Source organism: Platalea leucorodia, assembly GCF_965183815.1.
Source record: "Platalea leucorodia genome assembly, chromosome: 5".
In the NCBI taxonomy this organism is placed as follows: Eukaryota; Metazoa; Chordata; class Aves; order Pelecaniformes; family Threskiornithidae; genus Platalea; species Platalea leucorodia.
Window position 1 is genome coordinate 94,812,564 of NC_138827.1, and position 16,135 is coordinate 94,828,698.

At 38.1% G+C, this 16,135-nt stretch overlaps 1 protein-coding gene across 1 annotated transcript; it reads right to left on the minus strand.

Moving 5' to 3' along the window:
- Positions 1-3,674: 3,674 nt before the first annotated feature.
- MAP3K19 (mitogen-activated protein kinase kinase kinase 19) lies at positions 3,675-15,261 on the minus strand (the record flags this gene model as incomplete). Its single annotated transcript, XM_082311851.1, has 8 exons — positions 3,675-3,741; positions 5,292-5,989; positions 6,204-6,353; positions 7,552-10,005; positions 12,304-12,347; positions 13,006-13,247; positions 14,066-14,150; positions 15,222-15,261. The coding sequence occupies 8 exons, from the start codon at positions 15,259-15,261 to the stop codon at positions 3,675-3,677; spliced, it is 3,780 nt and encodes a 1,259-aa protein (XP_082167977.1).
- Between the last annotated feature and the right edge of the window lie 874 nt (positions 15,262-16,135).

The following is a 16,135-nucleotide window of genomic DNA, read 5'->3' on the forward strand; positions in this document are numbered from 1 at the left end:
CTACTGGGAGTGACTCTGGCTTCTCCTGGGGTGGATATAGCAAACCCACATCAAATATTTGACCTTAAAAGTGTTGGTACTTGGGTTTGATTCCTCTATGTTCCTGCACTCGTTACAACACCACTTTTCTTACCATGGTTCAGAGGTTGTGTTCTTTGACACCACCTGTAAAACTCACTTTCTGAAGCTGCCTCGTGGTGGGGGTCCCCGTGGGAAGCGGACAGCAGGGGAGAAAAGGCGCTCTGCCCTGCGCGCTGGCAGCCCTTCCTCGGGAGAGCTCCTGCGCTTTTTTACTTAGGTGCGAGAACCAGAGTTTTGGTAGGAGGGTTGTAGAAAAGGGCATCAGTTCCTGCTCAACTTTGTGAAAAAGTGCTAACTTTCAACCCAAATAATCTCAAAAGACGGGGTTTTCTGGGCTCAGTGTTTGCTTCCTTGAGAAGAAAGGCTGATGCATGTATTTTGAGATGCAAATTTTTACATCGTATTGCTGTTTGTAGTTTCAAGGCCAGTGTAAAATAGCTGGGTTGGCATGCCTAAGCACCCTCCCTTCCCCTGAGATTTGAGCGATAGCTCAGAGCTTTAACTACTACTGCGTAAAAGAAATACTGGGCATCCCCTATGATGATAAAAGGACAGCGTATTTCCAGGTTCTCCAATTTAAGCTCCAAATCTCGAGGAAACTCGGCATCACAGCAAAGCGGGCATACCTACTCCTTGGCAGCCTGCACGCTTTGTGACGGGCTCTTTGCTGGTTTTAGAAATGAAGACTGTACTCTTTAAAACAGTAAGGCTTGCCCTGCTCAAACACTATGAAAAATTAAGCAAGTCTGACCCTCCTCACTGAGTCACTTTTCATTGAAAATAAAGGTTTCCAAGACGGTTTTGAAGGTTTCTCACCCTTTCCCCTTATTACATTAGATACCTTATTACAGATAGCTGAATTATCTGGATTTTGATGTGAAAATCAAGATCTCATCAAGTAAGAAATAGGCAAAGTTAGACTTGTTTATAGAACATGTCCTAGACCGGACTCGGCCGAGCGACCCAAGGCACCCTAAGCCACCGTACTTCGTGGGGTAGCCGCGCTGAGCACGGGGCTGGGGTGCAATCACAGCTCCCCCGGTCTCCAGCAGCATGAAGCTGAAATACCTTTGTTGCAAGTGCTGGCCTTAAACAACCGCCTCATTCTCGAAGTCTGGTTAAACAAAAGCAAAAATGTGCTTTCACATTTTCATTAAAAACTCAGGTTAAAGTTTTACAGACCTTTAAGTTGGAGACTAATTTTAGTGTAATTAAACATTACATTTAAACTGCAAATAACTAACAACCTTAATATTGGAGAACTTGGACTTTAAGACGTTTGTTAGGTTTTTTTTTTAGAACTCGGACTAAAAGATGTAAGTTTTGCTTACAAGACACGTGCATAAGGAGGAGATTTTCTAATTCTGACTTTTTTTAATTAACTGTATATCTTAGAGCATTCCCATTCTTCCCTGCTTATGACAGTCATCTCAGTTTCATTTCATGCTAAATAAAACTCATATTTACTTTGCGGCTTTGCTGGAGACACAACCTTAATCTGAGAAGAATTAATATACATCGTGGAATTGCGCACATCCCACTTGAGCTGACATGCCAGGCCTCCTATCTTTAGTCTGCAAGGTACTTTAACGTGAAGTTGCCATGGATTTTTGGCACGAGGACCAACCGGTACTCCTCAAAATGGGACTGTTTACTGTTTGAATGTTGAAGATTACTGTGATGTTAGGATTTCTCTTAATGCTGGCATAATGTTCTGCCATTCTTATGTGACATTATACCTACAGAAGCTATTAATAAAGAATTTTGCTAGAAGTACTGATTTCTCTTTGCTTTTATAAAGTTTAGATCAACTCTCGGAAGTCAGGCTAATGGAATAAAACAAAGTTTGAAAGCTATTAAGTAACTAAAATGTTTAGCGTTCTGGGGAAAGTTGATTTTACACAAAACTTAGAACTTCCTTCTTTCCTTTTTGTAAAACACTAATTTTCATGTTACTGCTGGCACTGAAGTCAGGGTCTTGAATTCTTGAGAGCTCAGCCCTTACAGGTGCAGGGCGGAGATTCACTGCACCTCTTCCCGGAGCCTAAGTGCTCACAAAGGCATAAAGGTCACTGCATTTTGATGCGATGAAACCAATTTTTGGTTTCTATAGTGCCTTATTCCCCTGAAATTTTAAATTTGAAAAATACTCAGGAAGAAGCCTTATCAGAAAGAGGACAGTCTAAATACTAATACCTGTTTGTTTTATTAATATATAACAATGTTCCAATTTTATTTATTTTTGTGCAGCTAGTAGTAGCTAGTTATAGTAACTAAAAATTATTTTCGCAGTGCAGATGGAGACTGTTACATGTCATCTAATTACATAGTGCTCACTCAAGTGTTTCTCAAAACAGTTCGTGTTTCAGAATCAAATTTGCGGTTCTATTTCAGACTAAGGACATTGACAAAGAGCAGTAGACTGTCTAGTGATTCAAACAGCATTTTACAGCCTTTGCAAACAAGAGAAAGGTAACGCTTCTATGCTTTTGCTGCCCTGTATCAGCAAACAAGGGTGAGAGTTACAACACATCACCCTGAACACAGCGAATAGGCCACGCCAGGATGAAAGAGTGGGTTCGGGGGAATTGTATCCATGGGTGGCAATGAGGCAATGGGCACAACTCGCCACGCAAGACCGTCTGTTCAAACGTAAAAACATTTTTACTGCGAGGGTGGTTGAACACTGGAATGTGTTGCCTGGAGAGGCTATGGATACTGAAAGCCAACGGGGCATGGGCCTGAGCAACCTGCTTCAGTCAGCCCTGCTCTGAGCGGTGGGACCGGACCAGAGCATCTCCAGGGGCCCCTCCCAACCTCAACCATTCCGTGACCTGAAACTGTCCAAAAAATGCACTACTTCATTGAGAAAAGACAGTCACAAAGTTTAGATTCATAACTCTAGCCAGACTAGGAAAGGATCTTGATGTCACCTTGACAAAGACGCACATGTGTACACCTGGGTATCTCTTAGCATTATCACTACAGTATCCGATAGTGATACAGTACCTCAGTAACAGAGGGCTGATATATGTATGCAAAAACTAGGTTTTTGTTTTCACCGGCTAAAAATTAAAGGGCCCATCTAGCTAAATAAAAGCTTCAGTACGTTTTATGCCGATATAGTTCTATGGTTTGGAGTTCCAATAGGATCATCACAGGCACACTTAACGACTCATCTACAAGTTTGAGTAGAGCTTCCCGCAGCGCTTTCACAGAGCTTTCGGCACCTGCAATGCTTTCTGCCAATAGCATATGTTCCATAGGTTTTTACAGACAAACTGGCATCCCAACTTACCTTGCCTGCCACATACTGGTGGTGGTGACGGTGGTTTTTTCTCTTAAAGTCTCTCCAAATACAACAAAACGTGGCCCTGTGTTCACAGTGAAGGAATGCCCACTCCAATGAGCACAGACATTGCAAAAAATGTGACTTTAATCATACTGCTGTCTAATAACAGACGCCTTGTACACAATTGCTCTCTAGTCATTTCTGCTGTCACTGTTAAGTCCGGTTCCTTCTGATCTTTTTTCACAAGTAGAAATTTTTTATATGGAAAATGTATACTCATTTGGCAAGAGTTTTGAAAAATTCACTGTCTTCCTGTCACAAAGGGATGGTCCAGCAACTGCAGAGCAGAAGGGCGTTCGTGTTGATCTCTGCATTGAGGGTTTGAAAAATCAGTACATAAAATGAATATGCATGCCTGCGATGCAATTATTTGTAAAATCTAAATGCAAACAGCCTTTTTTTTCCTCATTTCTCCAGTCATTACTAATTTTATAAAGCTGGTAGAAAAGAAAGCAGGATTATGAGAAGAGACTGTTGGAATTTATTAATTATATTTTTTTATTACAGAAATAGTTCTTTGTTCCTTTAAATTCCTTCCAAAACGTGTAATAATTCTGCTACTGTGGCTGTTTCAGGTGCACCAAAAATGTATTTAAGGAGGTGACAACTATTTGTTTGATCCTGAGTCAATCAGGATGTTGTGTCATCTCCAATCAGCAGCATTCATGTTGAGGAGCCCATTTGGAATTACAGTATTGGAATTACAATATTGGCTTGCTAAAGCCAAGGGCTTTGGGCTTTTTCAGCCCTCAATTTGGAGAAAAAAAAAAAAAAACAGGGAAAGGAGTAAAGGACACTGATTTCTTAAATAATAAACTAATGGGGAAGATGGGATGAGGGAGGCATTTATATTTAGGACACGGTGAGATCATACATTAGAACTTTGCCGCCACAGGTGCATCCTGACTTTTGAAAAGGTAAATATTTTATTAAAAATGCTTTGTATCTGTATGTTTCTTCCTACCTAACAATTCCTTCTACCTTTTAAACAAAGTATATATGATGCCTCTATATACAGCCCGCAATTTTTCTGGTTATTGTTCTATGGTCCACAGGAAGTGTAACCATACCATACCAATTCTAATCCAGGGACTAGAAACCAGGCTTCCTGCCTCCAAGACCACTGCCATACCCACTAAATAACATGCTTCTCGCTAGCACTCTAATCTGGTCTTTAGAGATATGTAAAAGGCTGCTGTTAATTCTATAAAGACTACCTGTAGAGATCAGGAACTTAGCCCTTTAAATTAATAGTCCAATTAAACATCTAGGACAAAGCTGATACTTAAAACAAACACTACAAAAATAATTCTTATAATGGGTGAATGCTAGTGTTTGGTTTTTTTTTTCAATAGAGAGAACTTTATGTTTCAAATAAGTATGTATTTCCTGGACTGGCAGTGATAACAGATTACTCTACTGCAGAAGATATGAATTAAATGAAAACTCTTTTAGAGTATCGTCCTCAAAACAACTTGCCCGACACAGGCCAGACTACCCAATGGGATACTGGAACAGCAAGGCACATCAAAGAAATATCATCTCAAACACTTTGTCTAAAACTCAGTGGTGCCATGTTTCTGCATGAAAATGACAGTGAAAGTAAATTATGAGTATAAGGCCTACAAAAAGAGAATTTGTGAGGGTTTTTTTGTACCATCATTGAGAGTAAACCTCTTTTATGTATACTATTATTTAAAGGCTTTCCTGAAATGTTGAAAAACCTATGCATTTACAACACGGTTTTCCTACACAGTCACATGTACCATATAAGATGTAACCTAAGCTCCCATCAACAATTTCTACAAAGAAACTATCTGCATTTTTCCTTCCATTTTTCAGTTAAAAATCTACATACCTGGTTAAGCATGCATGCACAAAATCCACTGCAGTGCCGGAGAACCGATCAGGTAGGGAAGGCATCAGTCCTCTGTGGGCCCCAATATAGAACATGGCTGCTATCCTATCCATGGAAGCCAGTGGCGGTTTTCCTGTTGCCATCTCAAACACGGTGCAGCCAACGCTCCAGATGTCTGATTTTCTTCCATATCCAGATTCATTTATAACTTCTGGTGCCATCCAGTATGGAGTCCCGTGCACAGACTTGAGCATCTCGCTGTGTGTGCCACTGAGGCTTACCCAAGCTAAACGCCTGGCACAGCCAAAGTCAATGAGCTTTACTATACCGTTTGGCATCAGCATAACATTATTGCCTTTGATATCTCTGTGTACCACACAATTGTCATGTAAATATGCAACGCCTTGAAGAATTTGTTTTGTATATTTACAAAGGACAATTTCTGGCAATGGACCAAAACGATTAATAATACTAGAAATTGAGCCGCCAGGAACAAACTCCATGAAAATGCTTAAAATGTTGTCTTCCAGACAAGTTCCTAAATAAGTTACAATATTGACGTGCTTCAATGTCTTCAAAAGATCAACCTCCTCATGCAACTTCTGATACTCCTTTTCTGTAGTGAGTTGATCTGACGTATCCAAAACAACCTGTTTTACAGCTATTAATTGCCCCTGGCTTGTCAGACCGCAGTATACCTACAATGAAACTAGCATTTATTACAATGAAACATGAAATAAAACTGAATATTTACTTATTTTAAATAGTGTCTTTGCATTCGTCATATTTCATGTCTCATCGTTTAATCCAACATATTTGTTCCTTGTTGAATAGGACAACAGGCAGTTATATGGTAAGATGTATCTCAAAGACAACCAGCGCATCTCTTGATATTTTCAGACATTAACTTACCGTGCCATAGGCTCCCTTTCCAAGGACTTCACCTCTCGTCCACATGATAGGATCTTTGTTAGTTAAACTGCTTCCTGGTAATTTAGACGATTCCTCAAAGTTTAGCAGGTCGCTTTCTTCATTTGATGCCAAAAAGGCTTTACTGTAACTCTGCTGGAAAGATGATGGTCAGTGTGGGGAGAAAGCAGGGAGGAAAAGAAAGGCTTCGTATTATCCTTAATTTTTTATAAGAAGTAATTTTTACCTGGCATGACTCTTTTATATATATATATATATATATACACACATATTTATTGCCTAGCTCATCAATACAATTGCTATACTAAGTAAGACTGTGTAAATATCTTCAAGTATACATCACAATAGTGCATAACCAAAAGATTATAGCATGCCATCCTTTTCCATTGACAGGAAGACAGACAGAAGGAACACTTAAAATAGCAGGATATACATGTGCATAATACTTTTTTTTTTTGGTCAGGTAGGTACAGTTTGCTAAGCTGAAGGGTGAATATGACTATTGCCTTGCTCTAGGTAACATATGTGACCCAAGTCTGATGAAAACAATTTGGACATGACTTCACAGGAAGAAGAGACTTCTTCAGAAAGATGGTAATAATTACTCCATCTAGCCATGGATCTCCCTAGGAGAAGTGAGAATGGAGGTATAATTGGCACCGGTGTCTGCAGAAGCATAAGGAAGTGTATCAACATGTAGTACAAGAAATTCCCTTATAAATTTGGAATTTAAATAGACAAAAAGCTAACAGGGCCAAGGAGAAGCAGTAGTGGTAGATAAGCACCTTAGTAGGTGAAGGTTCTTAACGGAGTTGGGGGCCAGAATCTAAGCCTTTTGAGCTTGAAGTTGCGATTAAACATTAATTAAACAGCCTTAAGTCTATCTGATAAGCCAATACTTGTAGCTCATACCTAGAAAAGTTTCTGGTTATGCTCAAAGATTCAAGAAAATTGCCCGTTTGGCTTACAAGAACCATTTGTAGTGTCTTTTCATATTCCTTAGGTGTCAAGATCACAAGAGCTTTTGCCTTGCCCCAGCACCTTTTTATACATGCTCTTCAGTTAAAATAGCTTCTCCTTTTTATTCACTACAATTTCCCAGTTTATCTTGACCCATCATATAAGCCTTGATAGCTATTCCTGTCATGCCTTAGTAAGATCTGGCTTGTGTCCTGACATGCAGCCTCTAACATGGGTATCCTCAGCTGAGCACTGGAAGAATCAGAAAAGAGACTTGATCATTAATGAGCACATATTTCCTATCTTTCATCCAAACTTGTGTTGAAGGACCACTCAAACGAGCTAGCAAGTTACAAGAAATTACTTTTACCTTCTCTAGAGCACTATTTGCTATTGCTCCATCTCCATTCATCCTATTTTCTTCTTCTTTAGTATGTGTATTTTGCATTTTAGAACCTGTATTTTTTGTTCTTGAAGTGTTGATGTCTTTTTCTTCAAACATTAGCAATTCTTCGGCCAGACAACAAAGCAACTCATCAGTCACATCCTTATTATCTGCCCAGGACAAAATGTTTTGATTTGACTGGAAGCTCGGGCTTGTAACATTTTTTGTCTGAATCACCGAAGGCTGAGTCAATTCATTTGCCAAACCACTGTTCTGAGGTGTGTATGGCCAACTGTGATTTAATTTTTTTGTAGGAGACTGACACTCCAGTCTGTCTGAAAAGGGCAATGCTTCACATTTATTTACAGACTTGAAGGAGGCCTGGTCTGATTCCAGGCCTTTGTTGCCATGCATACCCACCGTGCACTGGGGTACATAAATGTTCTGGTCTGTTGTTAGTAGACTGCTACTTAGAGCAACACATTCTGTGTAGTCTTTATCACTGAACTGAAGAAGATTCTGGGTACCGGTAGCAGCTCTCTGATGGCTGGATATATCCTGGCTGTCTAAAGACTGCTCCAAAGAAATTTCTTTAATAGTTGATAAGTTTGAATTTGAAAAAAATTTATTTTGCTTAGTTGATTGTGAAAGCTCTTCTAAAAATGTAAGCTGATGATCTGTGTCTTCATGAAACAATGGCATGCTCCTTGAAGTGTTTATCTGACAATCTGAATCAGAAGTTATTACATTATCTTGCTCTGTGTTGCTGTCACCCAACTCGGTACTTCTGTCCTTTGGAATTAAACCTTTCTGCTTTTGTTTAGTGCCAGGTATGGTCTTTTTTGGCTTAGAATATGTTCTCTTTTGAGTATTTCTTACTTGGCTGCTCTCTCTCCCTTTACTGCAGGTAGATCTGCAGGTCCTAGCAGTGCATCTCCCAGATGGAGCAGAACAAACATCTCTATAAAAACTGTTCTCCTGTTGGTCAAGCTCACGCGTGTGGGAATAGACAGGAGTTCCAAACATTTCATAAATACCTGGGCCTTCGTCATTTGAATTTATTTTCTTGAACATGTCACTGTATTTCAGATCTACAAAATCTGAAGCAGACTGTGCATGTGGTAGGCAATGTGGAGTAACAGGTTTCTTTAAGATAACTGAATTTTTGCAACTGCAGGAGAAATTTTTCTTTTTAAGTTTCTTAGCACTCTGAACAAAATGGTGTTTTTCTGCTGGAGAGGTCTTTTTTTGACACTTCAGGGAAATCTCAGATTCCACTTGTGGCAGTTCCAAAGATGGAAAAATCTGACTCTTGGCATTACATTTTGTGGAAATCTCATCAGAAACAATTAAGTCCTCAGATACCTTTATCTTGCTACTCATTTTAGATTTTGATGAACATTTATTTCTCTTCATCTTTATTTTACTTTTGTCTTTTTCTTTGCGAGCAAGAATGTTGAAACTCTGAGTAACATGAGGAGGCAGGCTACGAATGACACTCTTTTTTGTAGCAGGTTGTTTAGCAATGTGTGGTTCCGTAGCTGGTTCTTGTTCAGAGAATGTAACGTGAACAACAGGTACAACCTCACTTCGGTCTTTTGAAGTTGCTTCTGACATTCCTTCTTTTTCCATTTCAGATTCAGAGAGGCAAACATTAGTTTCTGTCTGTTTTCCAGAAGGATCTTGCATGTCTACTCTGGGAATTACTGTGGCTCCAGAATTATCTTCTAAGGCATAGTAGGGCTCTATCATTTCATTTTTACAGGAAGAATCTAACTCATGATTGTCAAACACGGAGTTCGCGCTCTCAGCATCTTCATGTGCTCTATAACCCAGTATCACCTCTGCAGCATTTCCTTCTTCTAGACCAGTTCTACAGGAATTCTCTGCTCTTTTTTCCTTATTGCCAGCTCTCAAGGCATCTCTGTTGCTTGACACTGTAAATGGTGTAAATATTCCACAGTTTATCAGAGCATTACTTGAGCTGAAGTAGGGATGACTATCATCATAGAAACCAGCTTGGGTTGTGAGATCTATGTTCTTACAAGCCACTGAACACTGGTACTTCATCTGGTCATTCTTTTCAGTATTGGTAGCTCCATCAGCTTCCCTCCATTTTAAATTGCTTTGAATTTCTTCTTTCTTGTTGCTAGGGTACTTATAATAGTTACTCATGCTGAAGTAGTACAGGTCTTTCACTGGAGTGAACTTATCAGAAATAGTAGCCACAATCAGGTCTGATGACTTTTCAGTGTGCCTTTTTAATAAATTGTCTGACTGATACTGATAAAATTTGGTAACTGCTTTTATAGGCTGAGGAATAGAGTTCATAATATTCAAAATATTTCTGATGTTGGTGCTTTCATTGACAATATTATCCTCTAGAGGAGCAAGATGAATTGTTCTTACAGGCTGAAATGTCACTGGTGGCAAATGAAACTGTAATTTCCATAAAAACCATTAATAATGTGCTACACAACAGATAGAGATAAAATCTAATCACTAAGAACCAAGTAGACTAAGGAAAGAAAATCAGAAAAGGATTATTCTTTTATATATTCCCATATATAACCTAATATGAAGTGTAATTAACGGTTGGACTTGATGATCTTAAAGGTATTTTCCAACCTAAACGATTCTATGATTCTATGTAATACCAAAACCCTGAGAAAATACATGAATTTTCTCACATCCATACATGAATTTTCTCACGCCCAGAATTATTTCTAAGTATTTCATAGCACAGAAAGTGGGATCCTTTGTTATAAAGCACAAGTCATTCTCCATGATTTAAAAGTAATAAGCTTTGTCCACATATACAAACCATCTTGTCAGGTATTAACTACATCTTATGCCACATAGCATGTTTGCTACAGGAATTCAAAGGCTGGTCAGTGGCTTCATGTGCTAAAGTTTTTTTTCTTGCTGTGCACTTTCACTGAATGAGAGCACCACTCTTACGCTGATATTTAAAGTCTTTTCATGCAATCCTCCAAAGTGTGCTGACACCAGTAGTTACATTCCTAGGGGAACTAGATCTCATGTAAGCAATTTTTAAAAAGCAAAAGCTAGACTATTATAAAAGAATGCTATTTCATCCATGGAGAAAACAATTCTTACAAATTATTTATAGGTTTTAAAAGACATTATTATAAATCTAAATGTATAGACCTTCCATATATTTAGTGTAGTCTTATAAAATTCCGTAAACCGTGTCATATGGGCCACAGATTTAGCTCACAGAGTTTTAAGTACATTGGAAGATAGCATAGTCTGCACTTCACTTTCAGTGAAGTTAAACGGCTAGCTACCCAAAGGCCATTTTTATACGGCAGCCAACACAGAAATCTGTTGTATGGGGGATGTACTTTATTATTCCTCCCTTCTTCCTTCTCTTCTCATCCCATTAGTCGAAAAGTACCCTATATCTTCGAAAGAGAACAGATCTGAGAATTTCAGTACTTTTTGTTGTGATTATTCAGATGAATAGTGAAAATAATTTTCTGAAAATAATATTTCTAGTCTTTATTTTATAGGAAATGGAGAAAAAATAAGCTTGAATATACTGTATATTTTTATGCAAATGAATGCGATAGAAATAATCACACAGTCATATGCTCTGAGTACTCATTTGCATGTCTATATTCAACATCAGTTTGCAATCTGCAGGAAATTTTTGTTTGCATTCCAAGGGCAAACTGAGGTTTGAATGTGCCAGGAAAAGCAACATGTGCTGTTTTGAAATTTACAGTTCTGAAGGCTTTGTCCAGTCTTCATGGCTTTAATATGAATGCTCAGTTTATCCCAAATGATATGCCCCTAGAAATCATCAGAGCCTAAGACGTGAAATAAAGCTGTACTAAATCACATTGAGGTCACCTAAATTATTTTTCTTAAACATTTCCCTCCATTTGAAATATTTTTTCCATAGCCCTTTTTATGATCTTCTGTCAGAACTCTTGCTATTACTTCTATACTTTTCTTTCCTTTTTTTCCTGTGAACACTGTTGCACTCTGTAGAGGGTTCACTAAAATATACAGCTAACTCAATGAGTCAAGTCTTTTGTACAAAGGGCTATTGATTAATATCCACAAAGACCAAATTCTCATTTTTCTAAATACAGTATATTTGATCTTTTGTAACTTTTAAGGCTCACGTAGTGTGCAGCACTGATACATGTAAAATTGCTAGCTTGTTTGTAAGTACAAAAGTTTTGCCAGGAATCCTATTCACACTTATCACAAAATTTCATGTCAAATATGTTTAATCCTAAGACCTTATTTTTTGTCTGCCAACACAATAGATTTCAGCAATCATCTAATATCAAGACTGTTCTTCAATTCGGCTTCAATTTTAAATTACCACTCAATAGAAGAAAATGGCTTGTTTTTTTAAATTTGGCAAAACTAGACATCTAACATGTTTAACATATAGGATGTGCATACTTTAAATTAACTTACATATTTCTATTTTAAAGTTTTATATCCTTTTGAACTTCCAACCCTTTACCCCCAAAATCCCTGATGTAACACCTTACTGACAAATTGTTGAAGATTTGCTGACACAGACACATGTATACATATAATAAAAAAAGTAAAAATACTTCATATTCGTCAAAAAAAGAGAAGATTAAGCAGAGCAAACTATCTACACTTTTTCTGTATTGCTATTTTTAAAGTTTTGAAAGCATATACTACTTTTACCGGTGTTCAGTTTTATACATAATACCACCTTACCTCAGATCTCTTGTTCTTGGTTTTTAGCATTGTTATATTTAACCCTTAAAAATCAAAACAAATGAAATGTTAATTTGGTATTCTTAAACAGGCTACGATTTTCATTTATAAATTCATTTCAAACTGCAGTGTTCTGCGGACAAAGAATCCGTCTGATGTGTGCTTGCAGGACTATGCTATAAATCTGCTATGCAGGAAAATGTTGTAAGTTGAAATTTAATCGTGATACTGAACTTTACAATTCCGTTTTCTATAGAAAAGTATAAATATGACAATTTTAAAATACTTTGATTCTAATAATTTAAGCAAATATTTCTCCTCAATTTCAGATGTTTGCTAACTTCAATATGTGGCTAATTAATATTGCCAGTATGAGGAAAAAAGTGAAAGAGATGCCATCATGGCCCCACTCCAGCTACAGAGAATCACACTTTACATTGTGAGCTCATTTTCATTATAGAGAGTAACTGGAATGGTGAAGTCTGTCATTGCTTCTCTTTATTTCCTTCATTCTGCAAATACACACACACATATAATTAAAGAAGAGGGTCAACATGGCTGAAGTCTGCTTTATGTGAAGAAGACAAACAGACATAACGACAACTTAAAGTTTAAAGAAAAAGGACTTCTAAGGCTTTGCCATCTAATTTAATAGGAATATATAACTTTATTTTAAAATTGTGACTTTTAAATTGAACTTACTTTGTTGTATTTGTGCTTTTATTATTTGACAAGCATCTAAATCCATAAATGATTTTGAAATGCTGGATTCTGGGCACGAGGCCTGTAGCAGAAAGCTGAAGTCAAAGCCACGCCCTCCATTCTCTTTCTTCAGGAAGAAAGGTAAAGAAGTGTGATGTCTCATCTGTAATGCTAACTGATTTTTACTTGGAAAACATGTTGCTTGTTGATCTGGCCATGGTCTGGATGTTGGTGCTATTTGGCTAAAAGGCAAAAACAAAAAAACCAAAATACAGCGTGAAAATAAGTGGAAGGAGCCTACTCAGGTCAAATAATCACATGACTGGAGAATAACGTGAACAAGAAGTCTGTAAGATCCAAGAATGCCAAAGTATGTTTTCACTCTTGGTCCACCTGGGAAGTTGTGGCCCTCCCTGGCAGCATCTGACTACAATGCCAGACACTGAGTACAAGCGAGAATGACTGACAAACAATGTAAACCAAGCAACAATAGGAATGGAAAAACATATTGCCCACCTTCCCTTTCTTTTGTTTGCTTCCAGTATGTATTTTTTATGAATCATCAGGAAAGGGTGTCAGAAGAATTCTAAAGACCAGATGTGCCTTTGTTATTTATCAAATATGCTACAGCCTGCCTGAAAGAATAGAGGCTGTGTGGACAAGCCTCAGATTTCTGCCACCTGGTTTCTGAAGAATGGAAAATCCAAATATGGAAAAAGATAAATAGGGTGACCGAAAAGAGGTACAAAAATATAATCTAAATTAGTCTTAAAGCTGTATGCAAGATAATTGTCTCTTTTTAATTAAGTCAAATGCTGATGTAAAACTATATGCTGCATGTTTTTTCATATTGTACCAAATAATGTGTTCATCTAGTGCAATATCCTGCCTCCAGCAATGGCCAATAATTGATGCTGGGAAGACAGAAACACTACACAATATATATATAGCTGAATATAACATCTGGCGCTAAGGAAATATTTTCTTACTCATAGACTACTACCTACTTTGTCTCCATTTCTGCATACCCAACTGCAAATTAAATATTAATACTACTTACCTGTTTCTTCCTAGAGCTTTGTATGACTGATGCATTTCTTTCATGATCTTATCTGCCTTCTGAAGAGCAACAACACTTCCACAACCTGCAACAATACATTAGGATTTGCATAAAAGCAGTATAATTCACTGACCAGTAATACAAAGCAGAGTTATTTTTGGCCATTAAAATATTATTATAAAGAAATACAGGAAGTAACTATCAGAAAAAAAAAAAAAAAAAAGAGCACATTTCGTTTGATTAAGATACCTATACATACTTTCTGCTATAATTTTTGGAAATGTGAATGCATAAATCTGAATTATTTTTAGTTATTTAGGTAATTATATTAATTCAACATACTATAAATGCAAAGAACATCTTAAAAAAATTCCAGTTACAGCTCCTATTTCAGTAGAACAGAAATATAAGAAAAATATCAACAGAAACGCTACAAAAGTAGAGCATTTAAAAACAGGAAAGCTATTAATAACAAAACAAATCTCAGAGATTTTCAAAGGTGGAAAATAACTCCAAGTTTGATTTCAACTTTTTTTGTGGTTGCTTTTTGACAAGTGCCTTCGACTGGGGCTGCACGGCTAGAAGGCGCGTCCCCTGGGTGGTGGATAGGGGATCCCTCTCTGGAGGGTGCACCGGATAAAATTGAAGAAAGTGCCGTGAACCAACGCAGCCTAAGGGAAGGCCACCCTGACAGAAAAACCACTGGCCCTCCAAGTCATGGGGGTTGGGCAGGAGGCCAACTACCTCCACCCAGAAAAAAAAAAAAAAGAAAAAAAAAAAAAAAAGTTGCAGAAACGACGAGCATCAGAAATGGCGGGGATGGAGAAAACCAGTAACGAAGTGAGGAGGAGGAGATGGAACTGGATCAGTCATGTCCTGACTGCGCTGTGGCCCTTGGATGGACTCCAGAGGGAAGAAGAAAGCGGGGTCGTCCAAAAACGACCTGGCGTCGGATGGTGGAGGTTGACGGCACGGCACGCAGCTGCAGACCGATCGAAGTGGAAGAACAATGTTCGCGCCTTGTGTGCCTCCTGGCACTGAGAGAATTCAGTTCAGTTTTAGTTTTGACAAGTGGCCAGATTTCAAGTTAACTTTGTCCTTTTTCTTCTTCAGATCCCACGTTACACGTTATACATATCAACTTTGGTTAGACTACCTTCTTTGCTTCTCCTCTTCTTTTGTTGGTCATCAGACATACTGTCCTTGGATGTTTTAAGGTCCTGAAACCTGAAAAAATGTTTCATTAATTGATTTCCAATTTACATGTACAAATCAGTACTTCATATTTCATTATCTCAGAGCCACAAGTAAGACAAAAGCAACATTTAAAAAGTACTTGAAATTATTGAAAATATTATAATTTAGCTTAACATCCAATGCCCTGTCCTGCGAATACACAGAACCAAACAGTCCAGACACAGTTTTTGTTGCTAAAAATTCAACATATGCTATGTTGAATAACAAACAGCTGTAAGTATTATTTTGCTGATATCATCCTCACTGTTGGACCAGAAAGTCAACACTTCACATTTGGGAGATAATTGCATTTTTAACATATTACTGAGAAACCAAATATGAATTAAACGTTTATCTTTGTCTACTTGATCAAACCAATCTCTCAGCAAAAGAGGTTCAATGTCCAAAAATTTCTGAGCACAGAATAGCTTGTACTCTGCAGCCTCAACAAATCTTTTTGATAGCTTATTCCAAAGAAACATGAAGTCAACTAGAATCTTTCTATAAATTTCAGAGAAATATGTGTGAGATTGAGTAACTGTATGAGGTTCAACAAGGCTCAGTGCCAGGTCCTGCACTTGGGTCACAACAACGCCATGCAACGCTACAGGCTTGGGGAGGAGTGGCTGGAGAGCTGCCTGGTGGAAAAGGACCTGGGGGTGTTGGTTGACAGCCGCCTGAACATGAGCCAGCAGTGTGCTCAGGTGGCCAAGAAGGCCAATGGCATCCTGGCCTGTATCAGGGATAGTGTGGCCAGCAGGACCAGGGAGGTGATAGTGCCCCTGTACTCGGCACTGGTGAGGCCGCACCTCGAGTTCTGTGTTCAGTTTTGGG